This window comes from Budorcas taxicolor, chromosome 1 (assembly GCF_023091745.1).
Source record: "Budorcas taxicolor isolate Tak-1 chromosome 1, Takin1.1, whole genome shotgun sequence".
NCBI lineage: Eukaryota > Metazoa > Chordata > Mammalia > Artiodactyla > Bovidae > Budorcas > Budorcas taxicolor.
The window spans coordinates 6,993,872-7,014,826 of NC_068910.1; the positions used below are offsets into that span (position 1 = coordinate 6,993,872).

Sequence of the window (20,955 nt, forward strand, 5' to 3'; positions counted from 1 at the left end):
ACTGATGTTGAAGCTGAAACTCCAATACTTTGGCCACTTAGAGCTGACTCATTTGAAAAGACCCTGATGCTGGGAAAGATTGAGGGCCAGAGGAGAAGGGGACGACAGAGGATGAGATGGTTGGATGTATCACCGACTCAATGGACATGGGTTTGGGTGGACTCTGGGAGTTGGTGTTGGACAGGGAGGCCTGGTGTGCTGCAGTCCATGGGGTTGAAAAAAGTCGAACACGACTGAGCGACTGAACTGAACTGAACTGAGATGATTACCAAGCCCGCTTAGCCCAAGGCTGAGTTAAAATTGCAGTTATATCCTGAGGGAATGTAGCACACGCTCCGAGCATTAAACTGTTCTACAGGAACCAATCAGAGGGTTTGGGCGACAGTGAGATAACAGTGAATCTGGCAGCAGCTAACAGCACACAAAGGGTCTGATGAGGCCAGGAGAGGCTCAGGGCCTTCCTGAGGAGCTTACTATGAAAGTGAAAGTCGTTCAGTTGTGTCCGACTCTCTGTGACCCCATGGAGTATACAGTCCATGGGATTCTCCAGGCCAGGATACTGGAGTGGAGTAGCCGTTCCCTTCTCCAGGGGATCTTCCCAACCCAGGGATCAAACCCAGGTCTCCCACATTGCAGGTGGATTCTTTACCAGCTGAGCCAGCAGAGAAGCCCAAGAACATTGGAGTGGGTAGCCTATCCCTTCTTCAGGGGATCTTCCCAAGCCAGGAATCGAACCGAGGTCTCCTGCATTGCAGGCAGATTCTTTACCAACTGAGCTACTAGGGAAGCCCATTACTAGTGGAAGGTCACTGGATGGAAATCCTTACCTTGCCAAAGTCAAAGACAGTCGCCTGTATTTTCTAACACAGTAGCTTTTGTGTTTCACAGAAAGTCTGAGGTCTTTAGTGTGTCTGGAGGTTTGCTTTTGTAGTTGGATTTATTTCCCCTTTTGTGGTGTGTCCCCTGCGTTGATGCTTTCAGAGTCCTCTCTGAGCTCATTAGCACCGTCCTCATTAGCACCGTCTCCCCAGTTACCTTCTACTGTTTGCCTGCTCTGGGGTGTCACAGGCGAGGACACCCATTGTGTACGGGGGGGATCTCTGTGTGTCTTGAGCACTGTTAGTGTTTTTGACATTGGTGATTTTGCTTTCAGGTGAACTAGGCCTAAGGGCCTTGATTCACTAGTGTTTGGAAATTATTCAGTTTCTGAAGCTTCCATGGAGTCTGTCGGGTATGTTCTGTGCGTGGCCCTGGAAATATTCTTAGACCTGGGGTTGCTGCTTCAAGGTCCCCCGCCAAGATGTTCCCACTTACCTTGAACAGGTGGTTTTTTTTTTTTTTTTTTCAAAAGGGCTCTAAGGAGTTGATAAATAGTACACTTCTTGTCAGCATCCTAGCTCTTTGGAAACTAAAGTTACATCTGAGCAGTCAGGGTGTCTTGAATTTTTCCCACTCCCGCCCACCCCATTGAGATCAAGAGAAAACAGGAACATTCGTCATCTCTTCAGCGTGTGTTTTCTGTCGTTCAGATGAGAAAAGACGTGAAAGTAAGCAAAATAAGAGCTGACCAGTTTATAGGACTGTCCTGACCGGTTGTCTCCAGCATGGCCTGGAGAACGTCTCAGAGGTGCGGGTCCCCAGTCCTGTGGGCAACGGCAGCGTCACAGGAGACCGTCACCTGCTCCCCCCACATGCGGGTGCCGCTGCCGTCTTCTCACCCAGAGTCTCAGCGGCTTCTTTCTCAGCAGAGAGGAGGTGGCAGGAGTAGGAACAGGAGGATTCCCCAGTCAGCCTGCCAGGCGGCACCCGTATCAGAGGCCCTGTCTTCTGGCCCGAGTCTGCCTGTTACCAAGGGCCACGTCACCTTCCAGAAACCAGAAACTGTTGCTAATAGTTGGCATTGTTCTCCGCTTGGTTATTTCTGCTTTATAAGATCTCGCCCTTCTTGCCTCCTTTTCCAGCGCCTGTGAACATTTTCTTCTCACCCTGCCTTTGTGCTTTCTCCGTAGGCCGGAAGCTGAGAGGAAAAGCCTTCTATTTCGTCAACGGCAAAGTGTTCTGCGAGGAAGACTTCCTGGTGAGTTTGTCACCCAAGCAGGCCTGGCAGAAGGCGGTTTAACTCTGTGGCGCCCCCAGCGCCCTCTGGAGGCCGCGTCGCTGGGAAAAGGGCTCCAGTCGTTTCTTTTGCAGCAGCAGGCGAGTGGCCCACGTTTCCAGGCAAATGACAAGCCTGTGCTTTTCAGGGACTTCACGGTCACTCAGCCTGACTTCCTGTGCCTTGCCCATCTCACCCAGCTCTTTTTTTTTTTTTTTAATTTTATTTATTTATGGCTGCACTGGGTCTTCCCTGCTGCTCATTGCGCTGGCTTCTCTTGTTGAGGAGCGCAGGCTCTCGGAATGCGGGCTTCAGTAGTTGTGGCCCCCAGGCTTAGCTGCCCCGCAGCGTGTGGGGTCTTCCTGGATCAGGGATGGAATCCGCACCTCCTACATGGGCAAGGAGGCTCCTTACCATCAAGCCCCCTGGGAAGCCCTGCACCCAGCTCTCTCTGTGGGATCCACGCCCCCCTTATGTCTCATTCTGCCTCTCCCACTCGCTGAAAAGTCCATCCATGTCCTAGAGAGTCCCAGAGCTGAACTCCAGCCCTGTGGGCACCTCTGAGGCCAGCTGCTCACGGTCTCCCTGCCCACCGGGCAGGCCCAGGGTTGGCCCCCCAGCCCTCCCACTCCCTTGAGAGTCACTTGAAGCCAAAAAACCGCCTTGCCTGGGACCTTGTCTCTGAGACCAGGGCCCTAGGTTCCTCCTGCACCCCGCCTCCTTCCTCTCCCTCCTAGGGCGCGGCCAGGCACTGGTGCCACCGTGTCGCCCTCGGGCCCCTGTGGCCCCGCCGCCTGCACCCTGCTGCGCGGCCTCGTCGCCCAGGCTGGGCGCCAGGGTTCGGCTCATGCGCGGAGGCTCCCTGCGCTCCGGGCAGCCTCCCTTGCAGCCTTTCGTCTTACTCACTGTGGGGCTTGTGGTTCTCTGCAGCCCATGTCCCACCCTGTGTGCTGGAGCCGGCGCTGTGTCCGCTGCCTGGAATGCCTTCCCTCTTTGTTTGCCCAGATCCTCTGACAGCCTGCATGTTCCCTGGCCTCAAAGTGGGTCTCCTCCTCTGTACTGCTGCCCTTGCGGTTAGCACACGGCCTATCCATTTACAAGTCTCCCCTGACTTGACTGAAAGTTCCTAGGGAGGGAGGAACACGGTGTTTCACCTTCTCATCTTTAGACCCTAACACAGCGCCAGGCAAGGAGCCATGCCCGGTCAGTAGGATGACCGGCTTCTTCATGGACGTGTGGGTTGACTCATGATGACTCATGTTTGCCAGTAACGGGCAGGCAAACCCAAGGAAACTGATTCCTGCATGCCCTCGGGGGTGGGGGGGGGGTCGTTTCCTCCCATGTGTTCACTTTAGTCGCTGGTGCTATGTATGTGATAGTCAGATGGTGGTGCCATACCAGAGTTGACTGTCTCCCAGCTTCAAATCTGCTGGGCTGAGTGCCTGTCCTGCTCCTAGAGTCCCATGGGCTCTGGGTGGGTCGTCTGCCCATGCCTGGACAAAGTGATGGGTGCTGGAGGCATGCAAGGCTCTGATTGACCAGGTCCTCGCCTCGGAACCTAGCGTGGGGGGCCAGCCCCACAGAAACCATGGGACTACCGGGTGGCAGAACAAGGCTGGATCTCAAGCAGAAATAAAGACCTTCTCTGGTCCGGGAGGATCCCACATGCCACAGGGCAGATCAGCCTGTGCACCACAGCCAAGCCAGTGCTCTGGGGCCTGGGAGCTACAACTGCTAAGCCCGTGCGCCTAGAGCCCATGCTTCACAGCAAGAGAAGTCACCACAATGAGAAGCCCATGCAATGCAACTAGAGAGGAGCCCCCGCTTGCTGCAGTGAGAGAAAGCCCACACGCGGAAAGGAAGACCCAGCACAGCCAAAAATAGAAATAAATAAAGTTAAAAAATAAAGAACTGTTACCCCTAGAATCAGGAAGTGCTGGGCAGCAAACGCCTGCACTATGTGGTGTCAGGCTCCAGAAAATTTCCCTTTTCTTTTCCACCTTCATTTCTATTACCTGTCCCTTGTTAAATTGTATTTGCAATATCTAAGCTTCTAGTATCCTCCAGTGTGTAGTATTTAGTCTGTTTTTTGAGGTGAGTTCCTCATTTCTTTCCAGATTCCAGCTCTGTGTGTGTGTGTATATGTGTTTTGGTAAGATAAGGTAAATCATATTTATCCAGTTTCTTTGAAGCTGATTGTAAAAGGCATTGGCTTTTTAAAAAAATTATTTATTTTTAATTGATGGATAATTGCTTTACAATATTGGTTTGATTTCTGCCATATGTCGACATGAATTATTTATAGGTGTACATATGTCCCCTCTCTCTTGAACCTCCCTCCCACCTCCCACCCTTTCCCACCCCTCTAAGTTGTTACAGAACCCCAGTTTGAGTTCCCTGAGTCATACAGCAAATTTCCATTGGCTATCTATTTTACCTGTGGTAGTACATATGCTTCCATCAAGGCGCTGGCTTTTTAACCAGACCCAGACATGAATTTGAATCCCATCCTCACCCCCAATAGGCTGTGTGACCGTGAGAAAGTAACTTTACCTCTCTGAGCTTTGCTTTGTCTCCATTTGAGAAACAGTGTAATATATACCTTGCAGAATTGTTTTGCAAATTTAGGGCAAACTTGAGCATGCATCAGAATTCCCTGGAGGGCTTGCAAAAACCCAGATTGCCACTGCCCCTCATCCCCTGCCCCTAGTTTCCAATTGTCCAATTCAGTAGGTTAGGGATGGCGCCTAAGAATTTGCACTCTGACAAGTTCTCAGGTGATGCCAGGGAATGAGTCTTGAGGACTGCTGGGTTAGAGGCTGCTAGCTCTCTGCACAGCCTCTTATGCAGAGTCTGGCCGGTCATGGATGCCTGGGTGCAGCTGTTGAGAGATGAGCGGTATCAGCGTTTGTAATGGCTCTTGTGGCGGAGGGTATTCTGTAATTCACCACACTGTTGTCCACAGAGACATGAGAGATTCCTGTATAGAGTGACACGTCTCTCTAAGACGTTCTTTGTGATCCTCGAGGCTGGCGGGGAAGTAGCTAGATCCCCCTGCCCCGCCTGGGCTGAACTTCCTTTTCTCTTCTCTCTGCAGTACTCTGGTTTCCAGCAGTCCGCTGACAGGTGCTTTCTCTGTGGACATCTGATCATGGACATGGTGAGTAGGGTCAGGCGAACAAGGTAATATTGATTACGTGGTGGGCGGGGGAGGCATTGGCAGAAAGAAATAAATTAATTATTGGAAGCAGTGTTTCCTACCTTGCTTTGTGATCACAGCTGGGTTTCTCTGCATCTATTCACGGCTCTGCTGGGTCTCCGTCTCTGTGCGGGCTTCTCTCTGGCTGCGGCAAGTGGGGCCTCTGTCTGGCTGCGGTGAGTGGCCTTCTCACCACAGTGGCTTCTTTTGTTTCAGAGCAGGGTTCTGGGTACACGGCCTTCAATAGCTGCGGCTCCTGGGCTTAGGTGTCCCGTAACACGTGGAGTCTTCCCCAGACCAGGGATCGAACCCGTGTCCCCTGCACTGGGAGGCGGGTCTTACCTATTGGACCACCAGGGAAGTCCCTATGGCTGGGTTTATTTGAAGAAGACCCCATGCAGCTTGCTTGCTGTGGTAGCCCCGCATTTGGCTTTTACTGGAATTAGCATCCTTCACCATGCATTCCATACAGGGTCATTTCTGAAGGTGCTCTCCTCCTCTGGGCTGTTCATGTCATGCTGGCCTCTCTCTGATTTTCTCTGATCTTTGCGGCATCCCAGGTGAGATGTCAAACGGATAGTGTTTTCATGGAGAAATCTTAGCTGCTTTGGAATCGGCTACAGAAAGTGAGATAAACAGTTGCTTTTCCCCCATGTTCTTCCCAGCTTAATCATTTCCTAAGACGAGGGTTGGGGCCCCATCGTTAGTTCTGAGATAGCAGAACAGGGAGCGGGTTTTATCCACTCCATTCCTTGCTCAGCCATGGCTCTCTGAGCTTGTCCTTAGTGGGGACAGGTCTTCCTTCCTGGCCTCCTCAGGTTGTGAGGTTTATGAATACAGGGTTCTTATTGTGTCTAGGGATCAAATTGTCCAGCACTGGACATCGGCCCTGTCAGATTTCTTTCATATGTTGGTCAGAGAGAATCATTATATCCCATTCTTTTCATTGCAAGAGTTAAATCCCTCTCTAAGCTGAGCCATTAATTCTATTCTGGCAAAGGGAATTGCTAGTTGTATTTTTTTTCTTAAGCTGAGCGCCGAAGAATTGATGCTTTTGAACTGTGGTGTTGGAGAAGACTCTTGAGAGTCCCTTGGACTGCAAGGAGATCCAACCAGTCCATTCTAAAGAACAGTCCTGGGTGTTCATTGGAAGGACTGATGCTAAAGCTAAAACTCCAATACTTTGGCCACCTAATGCGAAGAGTTGACTCATTGGAAAAGACTCTGATGCTGGGAGGGATTGGGGGCAGGAGGAGAAGGGGACGACAGAGGATGAGATGGCTGGATGGCATCACCAACTCGATGGATGTGAGTTTGGGTGAACTCAGGGAGTTGGTGATGGATAGGGAGGCCTGGCGTGCTCTTATTCATGGGGGTGCAAAGAGTCGGACACGACTGAGCGACTGAACTGAACTGAACTGAACCATTTTTTTATTGAGAAACAACCCAGAGGGCGCACGTCTTATGTGCACAGCTGAATGAATGTGTGTGTGTCTGTGTGCTTATTCGCTCATTTGTGTCTTTGCAACCCCGTGGACTGTAGCCCACCAGGCTCCTCTGTCCACGGGCTTTCCCAGGCAAGAATACTGGAGTCGGGTGCCGTTTCTCTCTCCAGGGGATCTTCCCCACCCAGGGATCTAATAACCCCCGTCTCCTGCATCTTCTGCACTGTCAGGCCGGTTCTTTACCACTATACCTATGTGTCAACACCACACAGGTCAAGATCTAGAACATTCCCCATGTCCAGAAAGATCCTCTCCCATGAAGACACCCACCGTTCTGACCCCTGTGGCCCCAGACTCGTTTCACTGGTCCTGGAACTCCATACTGTGGAATCTTACAGTATAGACTCCTTTGATCTGCCTTTTCTCACTTAGAAAATGTTTTGGGGATTCATCCATGTTGTTTTGCGTGTTGTAAGGTCATTTCTTCTCATCGCTAAGTAGAATTTCACTGTGTGGATAGAGCACCGTTTATATATCTATTCTCCTGCAGATGGAGATGTGGGTGTTTCCAGTTCGGGGCCATTTATGCCTGAGCTGCCATGAACACTCGTAGGCATGTCTCTGATGGACATAAGCTGGTTTTATGCTGACATGTAGAAAACAGAACCAGAGCGGAGGAGACCCCGCTGCACTCTGGGCTCTGACGCAGCACAGCACAGCGTGGCCCCGTGAGCAGTGTCCTCGTAAGCGGCTGAGGCCTCCCTGGGAACACGGCCCTCCAGCCACCCCCCTGGAGGAGGCAGGTGGAGCCTGCCCCACTCCCACCTTCCCCAGATCCCTGCCCGACTCCACAGGGCTCCTTTTCTCTAGCAGATTTTGCCCTTGATTTTAGAGCCCTTCCAACAAACCTACTATACATGAGGCCAACGGTGTCCAAACTTATGAACGTGCCTGTACCCTGTTCTTATCTGTCAATACACCAAGCATTCTCTGGGTCTCAGGGTGTTTCATTTACCTATTGCTGTGTGTGTGCTGTGTTGTTAAGTTATGTCTGACTCTCTGCCACCCCGTGGGCTGTAGGCCGCCGGGTTCCTCTGTCCATGGGATTTTCCAAGCTAGGATGCTGGAGTGGGTTGCCATTTCCAACTGCAGGGGATCTTCCCACCCAGGGGATCGAACCCACATCCCCTGCATTGGCAGGTAGATTCTTTACCACCGAGCCACCTGGGAAGCCCTTAGCTATTGCTACGTGATCATTATTGATTATGATTCCATGGGTGAGGAATTAGGTCAAAGCTCAACAGGGCAGTTCTTCTGCTCCATGTGGCAATGAATGGGGTCACTTACTCAGCTGTGTTCAGCTGGTACACAAGGTGACCTCTCACCCTCCAGGCTTCTCTCCCTGTGGCCACTAATCTTACCCAATAGTCTAGCCTGGACTTCCTTTCAACAAGAGAGAGGAAGTGGAAGCTACCAGTTTTTTTTCATCATTGACTTAAAAAAATCTCAGAATATCATTTCTTTCTCATTCATTTTTTTTTTCTTTTTTTGGCTATGCTGAGGGACACATGGGATCTTAGTTCCTTGACCAGGGATCAAACTCGTGCCCCCGGAATTGATAGCTTGGAGTCTTAACCACTGAACTGCCAGGGAAGTCCGCCTTCCTCATTCTGTTGATCAAAGAAAGTCACAAAGCCACTGCCGGCTGAAAGACAGAAGGAGCAGCCTGTGCATACAGGAAGGGAAGGGACTGAGTTTGGAGACCTTCTCTACCTCGTGGGATAAAGCCAAGTCACCCCTGGATTCTTACAGGTCTGCTCTCAGACCTGAAAACTTCCAGCCAATGTCTGTCTGATAGTGACACTTAGTTTTGACAATAGAACTCATAACTGCCACTAAGAATCACAACAATATAGAGAAAGATTCCTTCAGTTACACTTCAGTTGTCCAGCTCGTGATGTAAATTGTCTGTCTCTGCTTTATCTTTGTTCATTGAGGGAAATACTCTGGGCTTGGAGGTTGGAAATGGGCATTTTCCACCTGAAAAAAAAAAATTATTATAGCTGGTCAGAATGCAGCAAAGTGGCATCATTACCCTACCGTACTTCCGGCACTGCTGCTGCTGCTGCTGCTAAGTCGCTTCAGTCATGTCTGACTCTGTGCGACCCCACAGACGGCAGCCCACCAGGCTCCCCCGTCCCTGGGATTCTCCAGGCAAGAGCACTGGAGTGGGTTGCCATTTCCTTCTCCAATGCATGAAAGTGAAAAGTGAAAGTGAAGTTGCTCAGTCGTGTCCGACTCTTAGCGACCCCATGGACTGCAGCCTACCAGGCTTCTCCATCCATGGGATTTTCCAGGCAAGAGTATTGGAGTGGGGTGCCGTTGCCTTCTGGCACAGTGTGGGTTAAATTAATTTAAGGGTCTGTTTCTGCCACAACAGCGTTAGTCTGGGACAAAATGCGTTCCAAGGTCCAGATTGCCAAGGAGTCTTTGAAGCCTGGCCGCTTGTTCTTCCTACTTTGGCAGTTGAAGGAGCCTGGGAGGTTAATGAAATCCCAGAGGGAATGAGGAAGCTTGAAAGCTGAGCTTTTCGAGGAGAGCTGGACTAGCACCGTGTCCTCCTGGTGCCCCCTGGACTGCAAGCTGCGAGGCCTGGCATTGGCCTCTGCAGCCAGCGTCGGGCGCTGGAAGGAGCCAGGACACAGCACAGCTTTCCCACGGAACTCATGACCCTCTGCCGAGGTTCTGTTTAGTTCCAAGTCCCCTTCTTCTGCCTGGTGGGAGGCTTTCTGTGTGATCCTACTCGGGGCTGCGCATGACTACTTTGTAGGTTCCTCGCCAGCTGGCATTTTGGTTCCGGCTCGCGGGCGCTGATTCCACGGTTGTGTTGGAGTGTCATGGTGCAGGTAATCCCAGAGACGAATCTGCTGCTGAATTATTGGAGGTGCTTGGAGCTGCAAATCACAGAAACTCAGCTCAAGTTTGAAAAGCTGGTGGTTACCAAACTTTCACCTGTGTCAGAACCACTGTATTAAAACACCCATTGCTGGGGCAGGGCCCAAGAAAGTGCATTTTAATTAAGTTCTCAAAAGATGCTGATGTTGCAGGTCCAGAGGCAAAACTTTGAGAACCACTGAACTTAATAGGAAAAATGTTTTATCTCATGTAAGAGGCTGGGGGAGCGGGTGGGTAGGCAGTTCGGTGGAGAGTTAATTTGGTGACTCACCTCCATCACTGAGGATGTTCATTTCTCTCCCACCTTCCGCGTCTAGGCTCTGTCCTGGTTTCAGGATGGACTCTAACAGTTCCAGGTATGAACCACATCCAGATCAAATGATGCTTAGAGGAAGAAGGTGCCTGGGGCTTTCTCCTGGCTGTGTTTAAAAGCAGCAGTAACAGAGGCTTTACTTATACTTAGTCTTCTCTGGTGGTTCAGATGGTAAAGCGTCTGCCTGCAATGCGGGGGACCTGGGTTTGATCCCTGGGTCAGGAAGATCCCCTGGAGAAGGAAATGGCAACCCACTCCAGTATTCTTGCCTGGAGAATCCCATGGACAGAGGAGCCTAGTAGGCTACAGTCCATGGGGTCGCAAAGAGTCGGACACGACTTCACTTTCACTTTACTTACATTTGGATTTGAGATAAGAGTCACGGCTTCTGGATTATAATGGCTGCAGAGACTAAGCTGCTTAGAAGGGGCACCCGGGAGGGAGAAGTTAAGAGGTTTTTTTCTGAGCTCTGCTGTTTCCTTATGGAGTTAACTTTCGAGTTTCCGTGTATTTGCTGCTTTCCAAATCTGGGGTGGGTCTTTTCATGGCCTTGCTTTGCATCATTTCGTACAGAGAATCATGATTTTTGAGCCTTGCTTTGCATCATTTCGTACAGAGAATCATGATTTTTGATAGAGAACCCTCCCTCCTGGAGATTTATAAGTGCTGGAGAAGGATCCTGTTTGGTTTTTTCCTGTTTATGCCTGTAACTCGGTTAGCCTTTCCTGCCTCATCATCATTTTTTTTTTTTTTAAGAATTGTTTTGATGTGGACCATTTTTAAGTCTTTATGAAATTTGTTGCAATATGGCTTCCATTTTATGTTTTGTGTTTTGGTTTTCTGGCCTGAAGGCATGTGGGATCCTAGCTCCCCAGCCAGGGATTGAACCCACACCCCTTGCATTGGAAAGTGAAGTCTTAACCACTGGACTGCCAGGGAAGTCTGTCATTATCTTTTGATTCGGTCCAAGTGAAACTGGGATGAGAGTGTTGTTCAGCTGCTAAGTCGTATCCTACTCTTTTCAACCCCATGGACTGCAGTACACCAGCCTTCTCTGTCCTCGTCTGTCTCCTGGTGTTTGCTTAAATTTATGTCCATTGAATCGGGGATGCTATCTAACCATCTCATCCTTTGCCACCACCTTCTTCTTTTGCCTTCAATCTTTCCCAGCATCAGGGTCTTTTCCAGTGAGTCAGTTCTTCCCATCAGGTGGCCAAAGTATTGGAGCTTCGGCTTCAGCATCAGTCCTTCTAATGAGTATTCAGGGTTGATTTCCTTTAGGATGGACTGGTTTGAGGGTGACAGTTTCCCATATGGTCCCTTGGTCTGATGTGTCTCTCCCTTCCTTCCCTATCATCCCTGCTGAGTCCTGGCCTCTTGCTTTTGCACCCCCAGATCCTGCAGGCCCTGGGGAAGTCCTACCACCCCGGCTGCTTCCGCTGTGTCATCTGTAATGAGTGTTTGGACGGGGTGCCCTTCACCGTGGACTCAGAGAATAAGATCTACTGTGTCCGGGATTACCACAAGTAAGGAGGGACGGGGTGGGAAGAGCCGCTCGTGCCAGCCACGCTGGCTGCAGCCCTGCAGAGTGGAGGGTGGGGAACCCGAGGAGGCGTGTCTGCAGGCTGTTTGCACCGCTGTCCACAGTGCAGCCAGCGTGCAGTGGTTTGGAGGGGTGCAGACCGGGTCTCTGGATCAGTGGATGCCGATGCGGACAGGAACTGGCTAAAGAGTTATGTTTATAGGGAAAACAGGACCAAAAAAACCTATAATCGGATTCCTGGCTAGGCCGCTAGAGGAGTCTGCCAAGCTCTGTGGCTCCAGCCTTACCAGACTTCAACAGGCACTGATTCAGGGCTGGCCTCCACAGCCCCAGTTTGCCTGAGGCTTCACCAGGCACCGTGAGGGGGCTAAACAGACAGGTCAGTCTCCACCCCCAGTGGAGTGAGGGGGCCACGTGCGCTTGTTACCACTGGGGAACAAGCCCAAAGCAATAGTCCCAAGAGTGTGCCAGGCCCGTCTTCATAAAGGGGTTCATGTGACGGGTGACGGGCGGGAGGTGGGGAGAGCCAACTGCCCTCTGCTTCTCCTCACAGGGTATTGGCCCCCAAGTGTGCAGCCTGCGGCCTTCCCATCCTTCCTCCTGAGGTAAGATGCTTTCTCAGCTCTGCTCCTGGCGTTTTCCAAGGCATGTCTCCCTGGGTCATTTACAAGATCTGTGTCTCGTTTTTATGCTATGCTGTGCTCCGTCGCTTCAGTCGTGTCCAACTCTTTGGAACCCCGTGGGCTGTATCCCGCCAGGCTCCTCTGCCCGTGGGGATTCTCCAGGCCAGAATACTGGATTGGGTTGCCATGCCCTTCCCCAGGGGATCTTTCCAACCCAGGGATCGAACCCATATCTTCTGCATTGCAGGCAGGTTCTTTACTGTTTGAGCCACCAGGGAAGCTGGCGTGGGTCCACCAAGAATGCTGGAGCGGGTAGCCTATCTCTTCTCCATGGGAACTTCCTGACCCAGGAATTGAGCCAGGGTCTCCTGCATTGCAGGTGGTTTCTTTATCAGCTGAGCTACCTGGGAAGCCCTGTTCTTATACCTGTTTAAAAATTCTTCTAAAATCTCAGCTCTGAGACACTGGTGTCCACACCAAGAAGCCTCTTTCTCATTAGCTGCCTTCCCAAGCCTGGTGCCCTTCTTATACCCTACCTGTCCCTATAATTGGGTCAATTGCTTTAAAAAAATTTTATCCTTTTTTTTTGCCGTACCACACAGCATGTGAGGTCTTCGTTCCCCAACCAGGGATCAAACCCATGTCCCCTGCAGTGGACGTGTGGGGAAGTCCCTGCAAAGTATTCTTTGACTCGATACTAGCTCCCAGGTTAGACGATGAGAGATGAACAAAACCACATAGGTGGTCTTTTCACTGCTGACTCCAGCATTCCAGATGGTAGACCTACATCCCTCTCGCTTCCCCTCATCCCCTAATTGTGTCCTTTTTCCTGCCGCCGTTAGTATCCACGGCTGATTCCTGCTCTTCTCCTAAGGCCCCTGTCTTGCTGCCCCGGGCCCTCCCCCAGCCCCTGGCAGCAGAGCCTGATGGCCCCAGCTAGCCTCAGGCTCTTGCTCTCTTTCGGTCTAGGGTTCAGATGAGACCATCCGCGTCGTGTCCATGGACAGAGACTACCACGTGGAGTGTTACCACTGTGAGGTAGGCAGCCCCTTCCTGCCCTAGAAGGCCCTCAGAACGTGTCGTAGAAGTCTGAGAAGGAAGCATCCTGGGTTGACGGGGGCAAGATGCGGGCCAGGAGCTGTGTCCCAGAGCTGATGGAAGAAGCGGGGTAAAGCCTGATTTGGTGGTAGTAGGGGGCGGAGGTTGCAAAAGATGCAGATGTTTGGGTATAACAGTCTTTTTACTATTTTCTCCACCTTTGTAACCACTGAGTCCTGAACTGGTCACGGCTGCTCTCCCTGAAGCTGCAGAGTTGAGGGAGGGGGTGGCGGGAAGTGTGGGTTTCAGATCCTTTTGGGGGGCCAGATTGTCAGGCAGGTGTGTCATTTGGGGGAAGACTCCCCTCAGCTTGTGGGCTGTTCTGTCTGCCGGGAGCCCCTTTCTTCAACTGAGCCCTGAAAATCATGAAGAAGCCCTCCCCACCCTGCTGCCATCCTACACGTGGAAACAGGTATGTCCTTGGTTGGTGTGAGGCCAGGCGGACCCAGTCGGTCCCTTCTCTGCTGCCACTCCCCGGGCTGAAGGAGTCATCGGTGCCCCGTCACTGTCAGGGGAGCCGGGGGTTGTGAAGGACTCAAATGATGAAAGTGCCCATGGAGTTTCAGCCAGAATTAAGTGGACTCACCCACAGAAGGGGTGATTTATTTTGTGATGCTGTGGGTAGGGAGAACACCAAGTGTGGTGGTCATACAGCTTGACTCCGCTGCCAGCACTGAAGAAATAGGTGGGAGTCACTGTCAGTGGTACCCCAGGTGCTGGAGAAAAACGTTGAGGCACTGGCTGGACTGTGCTTTTATTCAAGTCTCAAAGAGTCGGACACAACTGAGCGACTGAACTGAACTGATACATCCAACATGTGACGGAAGCGCAGTCTAGATAAAGGATTCTTCCTGAGCTATTCTGTATCCTTTTCCCGTCCTAAGTTTTGGAAATCTGGTGCGTGTTGGCACTACCATGACATCTCATTTCTGAGCAGCACCATTGCAACTGCTGGGGAGCTTCCTGCAGCCAGTGGTTCAGGTGTTGAACAGCACACTGCAGGCCCTCCCCGGGCAGGCTGGAGCTGCGTCTCTGCGCTGGCGTTTTCTGCCCAGACAGAGTGAGGCAGCGCCCTCTGCTGGTGTCTGGGTCTGTGTGTCGCCTTCCTCTCACTCCTGCAATCTGTTTGTGAAGTGAAGTCGCTCAGTCGTGTCCGACTCTTCGCGACCCCATGGACTGTAGCCTTCCAGGCTCCTCTGTCCATGGGATTTTCCAGGCAGTATACTGGAGTGGATTGCCATTTCCTTCTCCAGCGGATCTTCCCAACCCAGGGTTTGAACCTAGGTCTCTCACACTGTAGACAGACACTTTACCATCTGAGCCACCGGGGAAGTCCTGTTTATTTATTTTAATTATGAAAGTAGGATAAGACATTTGCAGGAGACGTGGAAAATATAGATCAAAGTTACATATAGCTCCACTATATATTACAACTTTTAAGTAGATAAATCAAGAATTTTTAGTTGGAATTTCAGTATCAAGCGCTCAAAAATGAACAGAATGAATAGACAGAAAAGTAGAAAAATAGAGTAGATCTGAAAAGCACTATGAACCAGTTCAACATGAGGTTTATACAATTTTCACGCAACAGCAGGATTCAAATTCAAGTTCCCACAGACTATAAACCAGGAGACACTGGAACACATCCAGGGTCGTAAGACAAGGTGCCAGACTTTCACGGCCTAAAGGTACTGAAATCGGAAGCCATACAGGACCTCTTACAGTCTGCTTTTTGGTTTTCCACCACTGCATGTTTTTGCCTCACTCCAGGACTGCGGCCTGGAGCTCAATGATGAAGACGGTCACCGATGCTACCCCCTGGAGGACCGCCTATTCTGCCACTCCTGCCACGTCAAGAGGCTGGAGAAGGGCCCCTCGCCCGCAGCGCTTCGCCAGCACCACTTCTAGCCAGAGCCTCCTGCAGACCTCACGGCCAGACGAGGAGCCAGGGCTGCATCCTGAGAAGCCCGCCAGTTCATTCCAGTCACACCCGGGGTGGGATTGGGGCTGGGGGAGGCAGGGGATTTCTTGAGTGTGTGCAGGGGGCGCCTTTCCTTTAACCAGGGAGGGGATCCCTGCAGGGCTGGGGCTGTGTATTTTCCAAGTGCCTTTCTCTGCTGCCACACCCTCATCAGCCAACTCAGGAAGACGCCCCAGCAAGCGCGTGGCACGTGACAGATCTCATTAAGGCGATTGAATGAACCCTCCTGTCCTTCTGGGAGGAGCTCATGCTTCAGAGGGAAAGACTTGTATTCAGCGTATGCTCTGAAGAGAGTTCAGCTGCCAGTGTGTTCAGCCCTTTCCCTCCACTTTGGGAAATACCTGCACCCAAACACCCCCTCCCAAACACACACACACAGACACACCCCCCCTCCCAAACACACAGACACACAACCCCCCTCCCAAACACACACACAGACACACACCCCCTCCCAAACACACACACCACCTCCCAAACACAGACACACGCCCCCTCTCAAACACACACAGACACACACCCCCTCCCCCCACAAACACCCCCTCCCAACCACACACACACACACACACCCCTCCCCCCCAGAAACACCCCTACACACACACACACACACACACACGCACACACACACACACACCCGTAATTTAAGACTTCCCTCCACTCCAGAGCTTCACTTCTGTAGAATGGCTGCAAATCTTAATTGCATCCTTGCAAAAGGGAAGTTCTAACATGTGCTCTGCATCTTAGGAGGCATTCACTTGGTTAAAACAGAAGCAAGATTTGAAATGAGACGGAATTTCCTCCTCCTACCCGGACAGCATTCTGGTGCCCCGTAGATCCTCATGCCTTTAAAGGCAGCCGGGGGCCCTGGCGGAGGTCGACCCTGTTCTGTCGAAGAAGTGGGCTTTGGGGTGAGAACTCAGTGCGGGCGCCAGGCCTCTTTTGCCTGCCTGTTTGCCCTTTTTCCCTCTGGAGCTCTCGAGAGTCTGGAACTTCAGAGTTTCTCTTGCAAAGGCAGGTCTCAGGATCTTCTGTGGGGATCCTCTTGTGTTTTGCTTATTTAACATGGGCTTTGGGAGAGGGTGTCCACATGTACTGAGACCTAGCCCCTTAAAAACGAGGAGACTTTGTGTGTGTGAGATCTCAAAGCCAGCCTGGGAGAGAGAATCAGCATAAGTTATTGTATTCAGTTCACAGGTTTCTCTCTTGCCCAGTTCTTGGCCCAGGCATTACATCTGAAGAAACCAGTATAAGGTACACTGCTTTTGTCTGTTTTTTTTTTTTTTCTTCTTTTTTAAAAAGTTGTTTCCCTCTACTTTCAGTCTCCCACACACACAAAAAAATACCTCACAGAAGAGAGCTTCAGGTTAAGGAAGGACTTGTCCATCACACTGGCGTAGCTGGTGTATGTTAGGAATCTCTGGCTTTGCCCAGGTCAGCCCAGTGGGTCAGTACACTGAAATCGTAACTAAAGGTCGGCTGGGAATAGATCTGATCGATACTGGGTGCGATTGCTGTATTCATTTCATCCTCCTGGTTCCCCCAAGGTGGCAGGATCTCAAGGCCAAAGTCTGCCCCGTGTGTCACACGCCCAGGGCCAGAGGTCAGTACCCTCTGGTATTTCAGTGAGAAAAAAGAGGAAGTAAAAGGTTGGCTGGGCACTCACCCTCTCGGCCCATGGGGAGGAGCCCTGCAGGAAGGCGGGGGCCATCTCACCGCTGCCAGCCCGGCCGGGAACACAGAGGCCGCCGTCTGCTGTCTGCCTCCTCACACCCAGAGTCAGGGACTTGGTGGCTGGGACCTTGGAGGGTGTCCGTGGACCCCAAAGGCACAAGGGACTCACAGGCTATTCACTGGCCCTGCTCTACTCCTAAGCTATGTTTTGGCTCATTTGGTGGCAGTTGCCTGTGAGCAGCACAGAATTGGCACTGTGGCTTGTGTTTTCCATTTCTGTTGGATACTTTGGCCAGATGTCACTTCAGTCCAGGCTGTGATGTTTGCTTCCATTGGTTCCTTTTCACAGGCCGAGCCTCTTAAAATCCTGTGAGTATAGAGGGGCTGGGGAAGTGAACCCTGGGCTCACCCCTCCCTTCCCAGTATATCATCCAGCTCAGCCTCGGTGAGGCTGGTGGACAGATGGAGCCAGTCAGTGTGTCTTAACCGTTCTCGGCCAACCTAGGTTGACTTCTGGCCTTGGTGACACGCCTTTCCACTTTCAAGTCAAGCAGAGCCAAGAAAACTGCCTTGGAGCCACGTCAGAAGCAGAGGATTGGTTTGCAAATTGGGTAACAGTTGACCTTTGAACAACACAGGTTTGAACTGCCTGTGTCCACTGATATGTGGCTATTTTTCAGTAGTTAAATACTGCAGTTGGTACTCCACAATCTGTGGTTGGTTGAATCCACAGTGCAGAGGGACCATGGTTACAGATGGCTGACTGTAAGTTATATGAGGATTAACCCTAGGGCTTCTCGGAGATCAACTATAGTTTAAAAACCGGTGATTGATTTTTTAAATGAAATTTTTAAAGTGGCCTTGATTGAGGCAATTTCAGTATCTCAGCAAATATTTCATACAAATTGAAGAACAATGACAGAATTTCTAGACATTCTAGAAACCTGAGCAGCAGCTTCTCTTATTATCAGGTTCTCCTGGAGAGGGTACTGGGTAGGAATCTTGTGCCAGTTCTGTCCCCTCCTCAGGCCCTTGCACAAAAGCCATGAATAGATGCACAGTTACCAGGCAGTTTAAACTTTCTATAAATTACTAACCAAATCAAGCGGTAACGGGTGGTTATTTAGAGGTGTGTAGAAAGAACATGGGCTTTCCCGGTGGCACTCGTGGAGCAGCATCCGCCTGCCAAATGCAGGAGCCACAGGAGGACCCGGGTTCCATCCCTGGGTCGGCAAGATCCCCTGGAGGAGGACATGGCAACCCACTCCAGCATTCTTACCTGGAGAATCCCATGGACAGAGGAGCCTGGCGGGCGACAGTCTGTAGTATTGCAGTGAGTTGGACACAACTGAAGCAACTTAGCGTGCACACACACAGAACACACAAGCACTTCCTAGACCAGGATGAATGAGTTTGTTTTAAAAGGTCGAGCAAACAGCCTTATTTTACGCTTGGACTTTAGATAAAACAAGAATTATGGCTGATTCCAGACCCCAGAGCCAGCCTCCAACCTTCTCCCTTGCTTCACTTTCCCCCTTAGTTTTTTTCTTGTCAATTTTTCCACCCCAGCTAGGGTCCTTCAAAGACTGCCTGGGTGCCCTGAGCAAAGCCAGCTGGGCCTGTAGTATCAGGATTCTCTCTGCTGTTATCTTCCCATCCATGGCTGAGTAGAAAGCGATTTGTTCGTTTTTTATAAGGAAGGGCATTGAGTCCTGTTGGGTCATTGTCTGCATGTGGCGGCAGGACTCTGTTTCTCCATGGTTATAGCGCTCGAGTGAAAACCGCTTTCAGCCCGAGTCCACTGAAGTTGTTCTCCTGAGTCCTGGGCAGCCAGTGATGTCATCAAAGAGTTCCGATCGCTTTCAGGTCCTGCCATTGGCTTGGTTCCCTGGGCTCGAGTCCCCCACGATGAAAAAGAATAATGTTAGAATTTGAGAGAATGATCTGGAATTCACACTTCTTTGCAGGCCATGTTTGTGTGCCGTTTTCCTACAAGTGTGGGAGTTTATGAGGGCTATGATGGCTGCTGGTGCTCTTGCAAAGAATGTGTGCGAGACTTGACCCCAAACTGTTGCTGTCTGCTGCACCTATTCAAACTGTCGGCCAGGAAACCACATGCTTTGTCTTCTCCTTTGTGCCAGGAATGAGTCCTGATTTCCCAGTTACTATCTGAAGTACTAACAGCTTTTAAAAGCTATAGGAAAAAGATGAGGAAGATGTGTCAGCTATCATTTGCTCTGAGCCAGAACTGGACAGATGTGGGATATTTTCATCGGGCGGATGAAGAGTTCACTTGGCAGAGAAATCACTGTCCCCTCCCTGTGTCTCTTCTTTTACTTTGATTCAAAATATTGTTACTGTAAAATTATCCATAATTTTAGTGTTACTATAAAATTATTCAGATTACTATAAAATTATTCAAGATTATGATAAAATTATTCAAAGTGTTTACTGTTACTGTAAAACTTCAAAATCTCATGATAAAACTGCCTTAATTTGTAGACTATTAAAGTGATCTCCACCATAATGATGTTTCTTGAATCTTCTTTTCTGTGTGTGGAGTAATAAGTAGATGGTGCTTTTTGGTAACAGGATTTGGTCTTTTAGAGCTCTGGATTTTTTTTTTCTTTGGCATTATGGTTTATCACAGGATATTTAATCCCAGAGGTGAGTGACCCTCTAGATTTAAGGCAGCCATGTGCAGGACGGTAGGTCTTGGCAAGAGGAAGGGGCAAGCAACGAGAGTGGCTATTCTGACTTTTCAGATGTAGGCTACTGTTTTTCTGCAACTGATGCTACAAGGGATGAAGATGTAGCTGGGGAAGACATCTGGGCTGGGGTGTGCCCAGGACTAGAGATGAGGTCTCCTGGTTGCTCTAGCATGGAAGAAGGGGAGAGGAGCACATGTGATGGCCATCCATGACCAGAGAGGGAATGACCCTGAGTCTATTCCTGTGGTCAACCCTCTGGTACACAGGAAGCCCTTGGGCAGGGCACCTTTGGGATCAAAAGCTTGGATTCAAGATCTAACTCAGGCTCCACCACCTAATTGCTCAATGAATGTAATCAAATTTTGTTCCCTCATCTGTAAAAATGGCTATAACAACGGAACTTAACTTATAGGACTATTGTGAAATTGACTGAATTAGTCCAAGTAAGGGTTTTCCTGGGTGGCTCAGTGGTAAGGAATCTGCCTGCCACTGCAGGAGACTCAAGAGATGCAGGTTCGATCCCTGGGTCAGGAAGATCCCCCAGAGAAGAAAATGGCTACCCACTCCATTATTCTTGCCTGGAATATTCCATGGACAGAGGAGCCTGGTGGGCTACATTCCAGGGCGTCACAAAGAGTCAAACACGACTGAGCACAGCACACACACATACACACAGTTCAAGTAGCAAACAGAGCTCTTGAAAGAAAGTGAAAGTAGCCTTCCAGTCTCCTCTGTCTGTGGAATTCTCCAGGCAAGAATACTGGAGTGGGTAGCTGTTCCTTCTCCAGGGGATCTTCCCAACCGAGGGGACTGAACCCAGATCTCTAAAATTGCAGGCGAATTCTTCACCATCTGAGCTACCAGGGAAGCCACTGCTGCTCAAGTTACAGGTTTGAAGACTTACTAGATCTTTCCATGGGGACAATCAACAAAATAAATTACAAATGGATCAAAGTACATGGGAAAAAGCAATATAAACAAAACAATTTGAAAAGAAAAACTCATAAGGTAATTATTGAGTATATAAAAGAAAATTACTGGAGGTTCAAAAATATAAGGAAAAGGAAATGTAAATAAAAACTTTGCAATGTGTTTGACAGCTAAAGAATTAAAGTCCTTAATATATTTAAAAGTTCAACAAATCTATTAAGAAAATTAGTACATATATCAAGATAAAATATATACATCAAGTAATAAATATAAGCAAAAGGAAGTTCCAGTTGTCAATTATGAAAATTGCAAAAAATAATGAAATTTGTAATACTCATTAGCATTCAAGGAAACTGATGCTGTTGATGGAAATGTGTATCTAGTTTTTTGGCAC

The 20,955-nt window shown here is 50.0% G+C and overlaps 1 protein-coding gene across 1 annotated transcript in view; it reads left to right on the forward strand.

The window, feature by feature from the left end:
• Positions 1-19,461, forward strand: part of LIMD1 (LIM domain containing 1) — a 73,301-nt gene extending 53,840 nt beyond the window's left edge. The window contains exons 3-8 of the mRNA XM_052656607.1: positions 2,010-2,077; positions 5,193-5,255; positions 11,403-11,533; positions 12,104-12,155; positions 13,143-13,211; positions 15,042-19,461. Coding sequence (XP_052512567.1) covers positions 2,010-2,077; positions 5,193-5,255; positions 11,403-11,533; positions 12,104-12,155; positions 13,143-13,211; positions 15,042-15,179 — 521 coding nt within the window. The 3' untranslated portion in view covers positions 15,180-19,461. The remainder of the gene's footprint in view (positions 1-2,009; positions 2,078-5,192; positions 5,256-11,402; positions 11,534-12,103; positions 12,156-13,142; positions 13,212-15,041) is intronic.
• The last annotated feature ends 1,494 nt before the right edge of the window (positions 19,462-20,955 follow it).